The sequence below is a fragment of the Sturnus vulgaris genome, chromosome 2, assembly GCF_052056855.1.
Source record: "Sturnus vulgaris isolate bStuVul1 chromosome 2, bStuVul1.hap1, whole genome shotgun sequence".
Classification (NCBI taxonomy): Eukaryota; Metazoa; Chordata; class Aves; order Passeriformes; family Sturnidae; genus Sturnus; species Sturnus vulgaris.
The window spans coordinates 80,840,226-80,854,202 of record NC_142244.1 but is presented as its reverse complement, the minus strand read 5'-3'; the positions used below and the strand labels follow the sequence as shown (position 1 = coordinate 80,854,202).

General features: G+C 38.5%; 1 protein-coding gene across 2 annotated transcripts in view; it reads right to left on the bottom strand.

The window, feature by feature from the left end:
• PCCA (propionyl-CoA carboxylase subunit alpha) overlaps positions 1-13,977 on the bottom strand; it is a 271,414-nt gene that overhangs the window by 44,701 nt on the left and 212,736 nt on the right. For both annotated transcript variants that reach the window (XM_088159871.1, XM_014873333.2), the window contains exon 21: positions 13,664-13,717. In XM_088159871.1, coding sequence (XP_088015997.1) covers positions 13,664-13,717 — 54 coding nt within the window. The remainder of the gene's footprint in view (positions 1-13,663; positions 13,718-13,977) is intronic.

Genomic DNA, 13,977 nt, shown 5'->3' with positions numbered 1-13,977 from the left:
AAGAGAACTGAGCAATAGCCCTGCAATGCCAGGGAGACTTCACTGAGCACATCAGGAAAGTCTCCCTAAGCTGGCCAGAAACCCAAGGGAAGGAAATGAGAGTGATTATGTACAGCTGAGCAAGCACAGTACAGAGACTCCTAAATCAGTGATATGGTGTTCACTGCTGGTGTTCCGTGGTAAAAATGTTTACCATCTGTGTTACTCTCTCTTTGTTATGGACACTAATGGAGCCTTCAAACATAAAAGCGTGGGGGTGGGGAACAAAAACACGATGAAGCCAAAGTACTTGAAAATCACTTTTAGCGCTATATTACATAAGGAAATTCTGACACTAAATGAAAAATGGATCGAAACCAAAATACAAGCACTCCCAGGCTGAGCTCAGGAGGGCTGCACAGCGCTGGCTTACTCTGCCCTGGAGGTCTAGTTCTGAGCTATCAGGCACAGACAAATCCTTTAGGTACTGAGAGGCGGCTCTGGTTCAGATACAAGAGAGCGACGGAAACTCCAATAACTGCAATGGCTTTTAGGCATACGCTGAGCGTGCCTGTGGCAGTGAGTTTCCTAGGAAGCAGCTGCATTTGTACGAAGTTTTTCTGCAGGGGAACTTCTCTGCTGCTGTCTCCTGCTGTTGAGAAGCCACAATGGCCTGGAGAGTATTACAGTTTGTAGTGAAGCCAAAAACTAATATATGCCATTCAGTTTGCAATCTGTGCATAAAACCAAGCATCTGACTTGCTCATGCTAGACATCTCACACTGTCATACATGAAAATTGGTGGAAATCACAGTCTTCAGCCTGACTTCCATCTCAGATGCTTTTTTACTCTACTCATCAAAATCCATATACAGAAAATGAGTTCCAACAACCGGATATCTCCACTTCAACCTCAAGTAGTTGCCCTAGTACGTCTTCGCACAATCCCTCCCTCCCTCCCTCCCTCCCTCCCCAGAAAGACACTGCAAGGAATCTATGGTAACAGGGGTCCACCCTGCTTCCTTCAAGCCCAAGAAGTCAGCTTGGCTCAGACTCCCCTACCTCCACTCAACAACTAGCTATTGGAGTGACTATATTCCAACCCTAGCACATCCAAATTCTTTGGCAGCCAGTGCCCAGTTTCAACAGTTGTCAGTAATTTGAGGCTAACTGCTCAACCCAGCATAAGCACACAAGCTGCACAAACAACACAACATCTGTCAGTGAGAATAATCCTTTTCCAGATGAGGTGTTTCAGGTAAATTGTTACATCTCTCATGTTACTGATGCCAGTTCAAATATAATTCTAGCAGAAAGGGAGTGGACTTTGTGAACCACAAACCAAGCCAGCAAGAAGAAAATCAGAAGCAGAATAGCAGTTTATTTTCTCTACAGCTGGAGAGGCCTCCCAGTAGTCTCACGATGCTGAAAATGGTTTTGGAACCAATCAGTGCCAAGTGCCAAATGACCAAAACTGAAACACCACAAACACCACATGGGTTTGAAAAATGCTTCAAGAACTAGTGCAAAGCTGGAGGAGTTTCTGCAGCACTGACAGACACCCGAAAAGAATACAAATGGGTCAGTCTTGGACTCAAAATTCACCACTGCTAACGCAGGGTATCAGCAGATGAACCACTGAGGGTGGATCATTCAGTGATGGGCTTTTGAAAACTCCTCCTATATATAATACCACTACTGCATTCTGCTATATACCTATGTCTCCATCACAAGTGTTCAGTCTTTTTCAGATTAGAAATGGAGCTTCTGACCTCTCCTCAACTGGATACTTCTCAGTGTAGTCACATAAGCTCTGGCAAAGAATGATTGTTCCCTTTTACACTCAGCATTACCACAGACCTGGAATTGCTTGTTCTGATTTTTTCTTCATCTACATCACTTCTGTGTCAGTGCCCGGTGCCCTGGGGACAGCCAGGAATTTGCAAATTACTGAACACATTGTCAGGGTATGGAGTTCATAGAGATATTCAAAAGCCAGTTTGGCACAGCCCTGACGAGTCTGCTCTCATTGACCCTGCTTTGAAGGAGTGGGGGGTTTCCTTCAATCTCAAACGTTCTGTAAGAGCCATCTCTGACCTCTCTGAGTGTGAGTTTGTACAGTTGCTCCACGTGCAACATTGCAATTCTATTTGGCCACTGAAGATAAATTAGGAAACATTAATGTTCTGTGTTTTCATCCTGCCTGCAGCATGATTTTAAGTATGAAGAAATTCACTGCCTCTCTAGCATCTCGAGGTGCTTCATAACTTCACAAAAGTTATATTTTGCTTTATAGGATACCTGAGTACAGTTTGTGACTCACAAAAGCCACCATTTGATACCATAAACAAGGCTGTTTCCATTATCATGTATCCTTGTTCTCAGTCAATGTGTCAAAATCAGGCTGTGGAACAAATGCCTGTCAGAATGTAGCTGGGATCTTCTTGATGCAGTGTCCAGATCTGTCTCAGGTACAGCAAGCACATTGGGCTGTTCTGCTTGCTGAGTATTTGTTAAATGTCAACAGTGGGCTTGGAACTTGCAAGGTTAAGGGAGGGCTTCCCTGCAGTTCCTTCATAACTTAAAATCAAACCTAAGGAGAAAAAAAAAAACCAAAACAACAAAAAAGCCCACAAAAAAAAAAAACAAGAAACACCCAAAGACTTGTAACAGAACACTAATATAAGTATTTTAAAACTCAAACATCTTTGTTTTTTCTCATATAAAAGCTGATATCAAAGAAAGTAGCCAGTGAAAATTGCTTCTGAGGGCATGTCAAGAGAAATTGCTCTAAGGCAGGGAGGAGAAGGAGTTACAGTGGAAACACAGGGCATTACCACAGCTTTCCTACCCACAGGGCTTTTTGGCCTTGACTGAACATTCCTGTGGCCCACTCAGCACTGCTCTGTCACATATGCTGAAGGTCTTTGGCACAGGGGCAGCTTGTTTTCACTGTCCTTACAATAGTGTGGGCCTTCCTTTTTCATCCACACTGCCCTGACTTCCCTTTCTCTCTCCTTCCCCCTGATAAAACAGCATTAGATGCAGGAAGAACCTTGTTGTGGTTCTGCTGCTCATAACACAGTTTGCTATGTGAATACTTCCTGTGCACCCTGCCAACGTGGCACCTCTCCAAGACATAAGACTGGTGTTTGGGAGATGGTCACACAAAACATGATACTTCCTACTGCCACTGCTCTGTCCTTCACCTGCCTTTGCCTTGCTGTGGGCAAGGACTATAAATATCAAATAGCATGAATGAAACAAAGATGGAGACTGCCTGCTTGTACCAGGAGACTGCTTCAACAGAATGGATTGCTGTCCTTCAGATGAGCAGGGATGCACAGAATCTTTTTTAAAACATCGTTCACATAATTTTCAATGTACTTTACACAGAAGAGAATTTATGTGAAATTTCAGTTGCATAAAAATGTGAAATAAACTGTGTGTTCCTGCATGATAAATTCCCCTGTTATTTGCAGAGAGCTTTAAATGAATACTGGGAAAATTTTTAAGTGCTTCAAAATATAGATTTTACATGCTTTGAAGAAAATGAATAAACAAAGGAACAACTTTCATGTTACAAGAGTCCCTGGTATTCCCCCCACCTCTAATACTTATATGTTAACTCCAGTAGCTATACTGTTATAGCTATAGCTCCAAGCTATAATTGCTGATGCATAGCAATTTTTCTAAAGTTTATTCTTCTCACAAATGCTACTTAGAGAAAGACATGAAAGTTATGTCAGATGAATACTACTATTTCTCTTCTCAACCCATGTACCTCTCTAGAGGGAGAAAAAAAAAAAGAGAGAGAATTAAAAAAAAACCAAATCACAAGTATGTCTAAAAGAATCTGACACAGGAAATGCAGAAGAGAAGCAATCTGAGAAAAGACGAAGATAAATGTGGTAGAAGAAACAAAGAAAAGATTACTAGAAAGAGGAAATGAAATATCAGTAAAAAGATTTGACATGGCATACAACAAAGTAATAAAAGGCTTTAGTGATGAAAGCACTAATTTCAAGTAGAAGGCAATAAATTCTATCAAATGAGGCAACACAGAAGTGGACCATTTTAAAGAGAGCATGGTTGAACATACATTGTGGAGTTCATAAAAGCATGCAGAAAGAGGAACTGAAACCAGTTTTAGTTAAGAGACAAATCCTAAAACGATCAAGAGTTTCTCTGTGGGAACAAAAACACATGAAATCCACGTAAAAGTCAACTGAGCACACAACAACAGCACCTAGAGCCCCACACTGATTCCTGACCTGCTTCAAAGAACCATGCAGTCTGTTAAGTCTGACCTTTGACATGGTCTGAGAGTTGGTCTTTCCCTCAATGATGGCCCTAGCAGTAGAGATACTTCAGCTCAGAGACAGACAAAATGCAGTGAAACAGTCAAAATATTAGTTATTCCATCAGTTTGTGGATTTCATTTATATCCTACTGTTTACTCATCTTCTGTCACATATTCTGTTCTTTTAACAATGGGAACACAAAATTCACTAAGTAATCTCTCTATTTGAACCTAGGCTATAACCCACAGTAATTATGAGCAGTATGTAGCAATATTTTCACTATTTAGGACAGGAAGTGAAAAATACCAAACACATCTAAAATTGCAATAGGGATTTGTGCAGACAGAAGGTAATTACACAAAGTGGACTTTGGCCAAGACTCTCAGAATATGAAGCAATCTCAGAACCTTGTGGAAATTACCACGGGATCTTTAATGATAATTGGGCTAAATCTTCACTTAAATTGTCCTAAAAAGCATGCCTTCTCTGACAGCATATTGCTACAGAGTGACAGGACCATTGTATTCCAAAATTAGATGGCATGTCCAACACCACAGCATACAAGTGGAAAATCAAAAACAAATAAACAAAAAAATCCCCAAAGAACAGTCATTTAAAAAACAGACCACGAGAAGACATCTCAAGTGTTTCACGTGCACAGAATTACTTGCTTCCTCCTCTAATTTATTTCAGATTAGAAAGAGATCCCTTATTTTAGGTCAGAGTTATGACAATGGAAGTATGCCAACTTAACCTTCATTTTCTTAATTAGCATTTAACAAGAAGCTTGTCCTCCTCTAGAAATATTTCCTTCCATAAGGAAGAATAACCTTGAACAGAAGACAAAGCTAAGCCAAGGAGAAGAGAAAAATGAAACCGAAGCTACAAATACATTTACATGTCATTAAAATATATTTATTTACATACCCTTAAAATGTAAATAAAATAGATCTCAGTAAAAAATTACTTCATCTCCTAGAAACAAGCAAAGCACTGTATCTGTATTCATAACTACTCTGGGGAAAACCAATCACAGAAAAACTCCTTGTTTTACACATGCTCCCTACCATGGACCACGTGCTCATGTAACTCATTGTTTATCTAGTCTGGAGACAAAAATGCCATGAAAAAGCAATCACAAGGCAGATGGCTGGTTTCACTAATCTGACCCTATTTCTTCCAAGTAAATCTAGTCTACAACAGTGATGCCCCAAATAATCCACCATTCCTATAATACTTAGATTTGCATATTTAGGTTAGAAATGCCTGGCATGGCTGGATTAAGATTTTCCTCCAGTAAAGCAATGCATTGTCATAAATTCTCCCCCAGAGACCATGTAGGTTCTAAAGCAATCATGTCCACACACTGAAAACCTGAGTGAAAGCACATTCACAAAACCTTCTCACCAATGCTCATCTCTATAGGTGCAATGCCTTTTACTCTGCTTAAACCTGACTGTACAGAGTGACAAATGCAGAGATTCTCTCTGTAGCCGCCCCCACGGTAACAGATGACAAGATGCAGCACAAGCTTCATCTCTTGCTAATTAAACGAATCAATTAAGAGACTATTGTTGCAACTGTGTAACTGCTGTTCTATAGTGGCAATAACAACCCCACGGGGAGGTCTTTTACTACATTAAAATGCTGTCCTCCACAACTCCATTTGATATTATTAGAAACAGTTATTTGCGTCTTGCTGTCATATTAGTAGCAAAGGCAAATTATGGAAATATGCAGACCAGAATGGTCCCAGTATGAGATCAGGTTTGGTTTTCAACCTCCAAGGGAACAATTGCTGAAATTCCAAAGTTCCCTAAAGTTCTTTAATGGAACTGATAAATCTATCAGCACAGCATCCATTTAGATTCTAGGTAAGGGTCACATATTTGCATACTTTCCTGCTAAGCTGATACAATTCAACTAGATAAATTATCATATTAAGTTTACCCTCCTGAGTTAAACTGATGGAGTTCAAAATTGTTTTCGATGGTTGTCATTAATCGCTGTTACATCCTAAATGCTCACTTTGAAATCTAATTGTGCTGGTGTACCAAGGGTCATATTAATAGCATTTTTAATGTTAAATCTTTGTAAAACATGTTTATTTTACTGATATTACCACTGAAGCCTAGAAGACTAATGAGAAACAAAGTATATTTATTATCAATAAAAACTTCATTTAAAATTTACATTCAGAGACTTAAATTAGCTTTACTAACTTCATCATGCCTTTGTTTCATTAAGATTCCTGGTTAAGCTTCGAAGTCATATAAATTAATTCCTCCTAAACAGTTCTTGCGTATATGCTGAAGTTGCAGACATCAAAAGGCTGTTCAAAAACATGGGCTACATGTATGTCTAGTAAACATCTTCATAGGAAAATACTCATCTTCACTCTGAGGTTAACAGTCTTGATACAGTCAAAAAAAACCAACCAACACTTCTTTGACCAAATTAAGCACATAATAGTTATTTCAGTGGTAAACCATAGTCTAAAATACTAAGATCAAAAATGAATAAATAAAAAGCAAAACATTAGAATTTAAATGCAATAGCCTACTTCCATTCTGTTTTTTTAAGAACACAATGCTTGCAATGCAGATTTCTGCCTCTCAATCCCCATTCCCAAATCCTTATCCAATTTGCACCCACATACACCATTTAAACTGCTGATCAGTTTCAGTCAAATTGATTCAAAAAAACAAGGTCCATCTACCTACAAGAACTATAGATATGTTCTCACAAGTCTTCTTAAGAGCACTGGCTCTCTTATGGAAACAAGACCAAAATCCATAGTCCAGTTGAGGGGAATTTGGCAGCAGCCAATTAGGATCCAACAAGCACCTATGCATCTTCAGCTTCACCTCAGCACCATCATCTCTTGTTCAAGGAGATCTCAGGCAAAGACTACATGAAGTTGTTCTGTGGGAACTTGTGGCACTTCTGGTTTCTTTTAAGTCACAGGAGAAAATTCAGAAACAACTCCAAGCACCTTCTTATTTCTCCTTCCAAAGGAATCCTGAGCAAGATTTCCAAAATAGTCTAATAATTTTGAGTTTAGGGACATGACTGATGGTAACATCAGTATTTCTAGATCTCTCAGGTGTTTTTGAGTTTGCCCCTAGTGGACAGTTTTAATATATTCACTACACCTGCTTTAAAACTTGCAAATAATATGTCAGAGAATTGAACAGCATACGTAGCTGTGTGACTGCACTGGATCATTCACACCTCATGAACTGGAACAATTCTCACTGCTGAGTCCTAATGATGGTTACTACTTTCACAAGTGAAGTCCTTGTTGTGTGAGTTACCCACTTCCCACAGAATACTGCAGCACATTGCAGCCAGTCTCAGGATTCTCATCATCCTCATTCAAAAAGGAAGTTATTATTGCTTTCAGAAACAACTGCATGTTGTTTTTGTTGACACCTTTTGCACTACTGAAATGCCACTGATGATAGTTCTACTCCTAGAGGCACTGTGGTTCACAGTGCCTCTGAAAATGGATGAAAAGAAAATAAAACCTATACAACAGTACAATTCCTTTTACATCAGCAGGGACTCTAATCTGAAGGCTTGTGAATGGGAAGAGTAAGAGAACCATTTAAAAAAAGACATTAGCTTGCAAAATAAACACCTACTGGCCTATATTTATTTTCTTGTGGTTAGTACTCTATATATTCCAATAAATACTACCTCTGTAACCTCTGCAGGTCTTCAACCAATGTTTGAAAGTCTGCATAAATGTTCAGTATCTAATTTCAGAAGTGTCGCATATAGAAAGAAAAGCCTAAAGAAAGAAAAGAACTTGTTAAGAACTGTAACGATTTCTAAGGGTGAAAGAAGCAGGTTGTTAAACATTTGCCATTGTGAGCTGAATCAGACTCATACAGCCAAAGCTTTTTAAGAACGCAGGGAGAAGGAAAAAACGAGGAGGAAGCTGTCTGCTGATGAGATTATACACAGACTGCAGGGTTTCAGGGCAATTTGCAAGCCTCAGTAATGGGACAAAAAGTTGGAAGTTTGCTGTTGAAGCAAAAGCAGATAAGCCATGGCAAGAGGGAGCAGAACAGAGAATCAACAGCAAGAAAAGTTACTATACTGGCCTGTAGCTTCTAAGATTACCTTAGATACATAACTGAAATATGAAAATACACTAACACAGGAGCAAAGGCAGAGATTTTGAAGACTACCTTTATGTAAAGCTCTCTGTTTCTGACTGCCATAAACAGGATACAAACCTAACAACCCTTATTGCATATGGAATTTCCCTTTGCCAATCTATCTGGAAGTAGCTAAAACCCAAAACTCTCTAATATTAACTGTGATTACTACTGCACTAGAATATATGCCAGCTATGCTAAAAAGTATGGACAGGGCTTGACAGAGACTACTCTTCCTAAATCCAGTATTCTCGACCTGGAATTTGCAGATCAGGTTGCACTGGTGGGTCTCAGGACTATTTTAAATGGGTCTGCAAAACGGCTGAAGAAAAAGACATAGTATCAATAGGCTAATAGATCATAAGTGACCATAAGCTACCACAGCAAAACTTAAAATATTTTGTAAATCAAAGGTGGCAAAGAACACTCCATCGGCGATCAGCAATGGAAAAACCTCCATTGAGATGCATGAATCAAGAAAACAGTGCTGGGAAACTCAGAAAGTACCTAAAGACGGCTTGACTCTTAAGCCAGAGTAATTCCAGTCTGTTCCATGTGGGTTCCTATATTGTGTTCTCCTATATTGTTAAGTAATATACTAAGCAGTATGTCATGTATATGTTCTTTCATCACTCTTCAGAGGAAAAAAAAAAACTGTTTATATTTCTGCTATGATGTTAGAGAAGATCAAAGAAACCATATAAACAATGAGCAGAGGATAGGGACCATCTCTTTTGAGGAAAGTGATCCATTGGGTCAGGAGAGCATCACTGTCAAGCATGGCCTGCAGCCCAAAGCTGACAATGGCAATACAGATGTGACAGAGCCAGGCTCCTCATTATCTGAACATACACAACTTCTTTATTTCCAATTCTACACACAGTCTAGAATACATTTAATGCTTGCACAATAATCTGCACTTCTCTATATACTCACAGCTTTCTTAGTGTTAAAGACTGCCTGCCCAGACGTATTTCATTGCTGAAGTCCTGCTGAGAAGCCTGAATAACCAACAAATGACTGGGGCCAGCAGTGGGCCAGCCAAAAACATTCCTCTCACGTAAGAGAACAGAAGGTGGACCGAAAAGACAAAAGACACAACAGAAAATGGAGGGTAATTAGAAATACAGGAATGAAGGGTGGACTTCTGAGTACTCAAGCATCCAGTTTTTTGAATTGCAGAGGCTGAAGCAGAAGCTCTGTGTATAGATCTTAATGTTTTTCTCTAGATTTTATGTATCTATTTTATATGATCTTTACATCTAGAGAACAAGTCCTGTGAGGAGCAGCTGAAGGAGCTACGGTTGTTTTGCCTGGACAAAAGGAGGCTCAAGGGGAACTTTCTAAAAATGCCTGAAAGGAGGTTGCAGCCAAGTGGGGATTGGTCTCTTCTCTCAGGTAACAAGCAATAAGAGAAAACTGCCTCGAGCTGCACTAGAGGATGTTTAGATCACATATTTGGAAAAATTTCTTCATGGAAAAGGTTGTCAAACATTGAACAGGCTGCCCAGGAAAGTGGTGCTGACTCTTCACTGTCTCTGCAGGTATTTAAAGGACATGTAGATGTAGCACTTGCAGACATGGTTTAGTGGTGGATTTGACAATGCTGGGTTAGCGGTTGGGACTGATCACCCTGGAGATCGTTTTACAATCTAAACAATTCTGTGATTCTTTGTTTTTTTGACAAACCTACTTTTGTGAGCTGCCTACACACAGGAGACATCCCATAAAGGACTGCTTCCTTATTTCCTGCACTCTTGCTTTTGGGCACAGTTTTGGACATTATTCTGAATCATGTACTATCTTGCTTCCTTTTTCCTTGTACAATATATATATCACAACCAGATCACTTGTTGTTATGGTAATGCTATTAATAAATACACTATCTGAATAAATCTAGCGTGAAGTGGCAAAATAGCAGGACCCCATCAGCACACCACCTCTAGTGATATTCATCAGAGAACAAATGAGCAAAAACTCATGGAAAACCTCTATTACAGCAATAACCCAGGATCTCCTCTGCAATAATTTAGTGAAGACTCAAAATGCTATCCTCAAAAGAAAATTAAACCAATCTAGTGCAATTTCCCATTCAACTACTATTTCTTACAGCTACAAGTTGCTTGCTCCTCAGGCAGAAATACGCTCGTACATCTTCCAAAAGCACGAGTCCCTATCATATCTGAGACTCACAACCCTCTATCAAAAAACAATTTGAAGAAAATAAGCTATCTAATCCCACTACAATTTGGAGAGAAGAGAACAGAAATGCTCAAGTAGCAATGAATTTCTACATATGATCAGAAACAAACAAAAGCATTATTACAAATCCATGTAGACCCCCAAGTGATGCTAACAGTATGCACTCAAAGCTGTGATATCACTGGAGAAAGCAACCTGACTTTTCCTGTTCTCTTCTAAAATAACAGAAAAATGCTGCTACACTAACAGAAACATCTTACTGTCCAGATGTTTACCATATGTTATTCAGCAAAATTCATATTATACTGTTGTCTTTCATCTGCAATGCAGTCTTCTCTGTCCTGCACCTAACTAACTGAAACAGCCAGGATATTTCTAATAGAGAAGCACAGCTTTCACTTCCCCTCAGTGGCTGTTGCCTTCCTGAAGCAGGGGCTTGTGTTTTGTCAAAATCCAGCAGCAGAATTGTTTCTATAGCCCAATGTCAAAAAATCAAGTGAAATCATTTATTGAAGCTGATGCCTTCCTGACAAGCCAGGCAAGCTGTGCTCCTTACAACTGGTTCTAAAAATATATTCTGCTGGACAGGTCAGCAGTCTGCACACTACATAGCACCGTGCTGCCTGGTACCACTGCAGTGCCATCAACATTTGCCCTGATCAAAAGGAACACAGAATGCTCAGAGTTATCCTTTATGTTTGCTACTAAAAAAAAAAAATAGCAGAGAAGTAACTTTGCAAGCTATTTATTATGTCCATATCAATGCATTCTAATAATAATAATGAGCAATCAAGAGTCTTTTGCTGTAAATTTTCCTTTCAAACACTTCCTAAGTCAACTGTACTTAGAAAGGATTTAATAAGAGATAAGTAATGGTGAACTCAAAATGTATTTCTAGGGCCTTCATTAAGATAACATTTTCTTTGTTAGAACATTTACATCTGAATTTAATGTGTATGTGCACATGTACACACATACAGAGTGTGTATCTGTATGTGCAGCAATTTGTAGTGGATATCATTGTATCTTCCCCTCCATTACCTAAACTGAGTATATTAAGTTTAAATCAGAACAGTACAAGGATGTTAAACGAGAAAAGGACAAATGAAAAACCAGGACTTAGGGGAAGGGAGGACAGTGGGCTAGGAGAACTGAGAGAAGCACAGGCACAGATTGGATTCTGTGGGAAAACTGGTATTGGAACAAACCCTGGGAAGCAGACTTCATTACTGTTTCTCCAGCCTGATTGCTGAAGTTCTCTCTCTGGGTTTGATCAGCAAGACATGCATAATTTGTCTTAAATTTAAAAAATCGCAGAGTACCCAAGGCTTTTCTGTTTAGTCCTCCTGAGAATTTTAGTTGTAATCACATACTTGATTTCCCCAAATAACTAGGATTCAATAAACACACATGAGTTAGTCAGTAAGATCTAACATATATTTCAATCCATTAGCTGTTCCAGCACCATTTTTTTAAAGCTAAAAGCACATCAATTCTATTCCCTCTTTTGTAATTTTTTTCCTGTTGCACAAGGCCCAGAATAAGAGTTCTGGCCTGTAGGTGAGACGTTGGGGCACTTCTAACAAAAGAATACAAAATATTTTCATATCTAATTTGAGCAACAGTTTTAATATTTATTGTCACTAAATACACAATCAGAATTTTCCCTGCTACAGCACCCAGAGAGAAATAAATTAAAAACTACTCAGTATTATCAAGTTGCATTTGTGTTTATAGCTTATCTATTTGTAGCAATTATATTCTTCTCACACAAAGACCATCTGATCAGCCACCTAGCAGCAATCTCACATACACAGGTTGCAACTCCAGAGCCGAAGCATCATCATAAATACCATAGTGCAGAACAAAACTTCATTTTTATGTCTTTATGCTACTGCTACTCTGCTTGTGATTAAGACAAATAAATAAATATGCATATGTATTTATAGAAGTAAAAAATATTAGGGGCACTTCTTCATTTATAAAAACAAACATGTAAGGTAAAAATATAAATGCAAGGTATTCTTGTTAAGTTTACCTTTACCATGTTACCTTACCAACAATGGCTTCATAGGACTTGCAGAAGAACTAATCACAAGGAGAATGAAAGCATGATCATATGCAATCCTAATTCACTTGTGTCCAAAACAAATAGTGCACAAAGATGTTAGGACTAAATTCTAAATGGAATGTTTCATTCCTAGGCTTTTCACTGTTAATATCGCTACAGTGAAATCTATTGGCAGCAAGCAGGACAACTTACTTTGGAGGATACTTGAATTTTATTTTATTTTCAGAACTATTTTTAGATGCATATAGAACTTGGAAAAATTTAATGGCTGCACTTTAACCATGCAAATCACAGAACTAGAAGTTGCTTCAATCATGTATTTATAAGCATCCATGACCTAACATAAAACTTGTGTATTATATGTGACTGCTCCACAGAACAATTTTATAGAGTAAATTCTGTCTAATGATATAAAATCTGATTAGGATGTTAGGCATCCTTCCATCCAGCAAACAAAATCTGAGAGAACTACAGAGCTACCAAATCTGATTAGAGTGAGAAAAGAACAGAACACTTTGCATTACTAAAACATTTTTCCTAAAAGTTACTGGGCTATCCACTCTGGGATGTAAGGGTATTGATATGGTGAAGCAACAGAGATCAGAAAGTTGATGTGGTGAGGAAGAGTGGGATTGATCCTGATATGCACCAAACCTCAGGATATTGCAATAAACTTACAAATCTACAATCAGTTACTTTTAGATCCCTTCTAAATGAATTAGATGTAGACTTGAATCAACAGAAAGGCACAGGTACTGTGTCTTATAAATTAGCTTCAGTTGGCCTACATTCACCTGCTAACTCAGGATATTTACACATAATACTGACCCCTACAACTACAAGTGTAAATGTACTAGAAGTGTAATTTAGCTGTTTTCTGTTTACATTGTATTTTTCTACCAACTTAACTCTTCAATACGCAGTTATTACATGCTTACCACTGTGCCTAGAAACTGAATGCTTGTCTCTCCAGAGGCATTCCGAGAAATCCGCTGAAAAACACAAATGTAAGAACTGATTAAAGCAGCTCAAAATTTGTAACCATTCCATTTTGTCATATCACTGTAATAAAAAAAAATGAATACATAAAACCATATATAAAACAGATAAAATAATTTCCTCCAATAGAAGTGCTAGAAGTCTAAATCATACTTCATCTCAGATTTTGGTTTTAGTTCAGTAAACTCAATAAAATTCATTTTTGAAGGACAATGAAGGCAAGTATGGCCAAGTACAACACAGAGCAACCTTG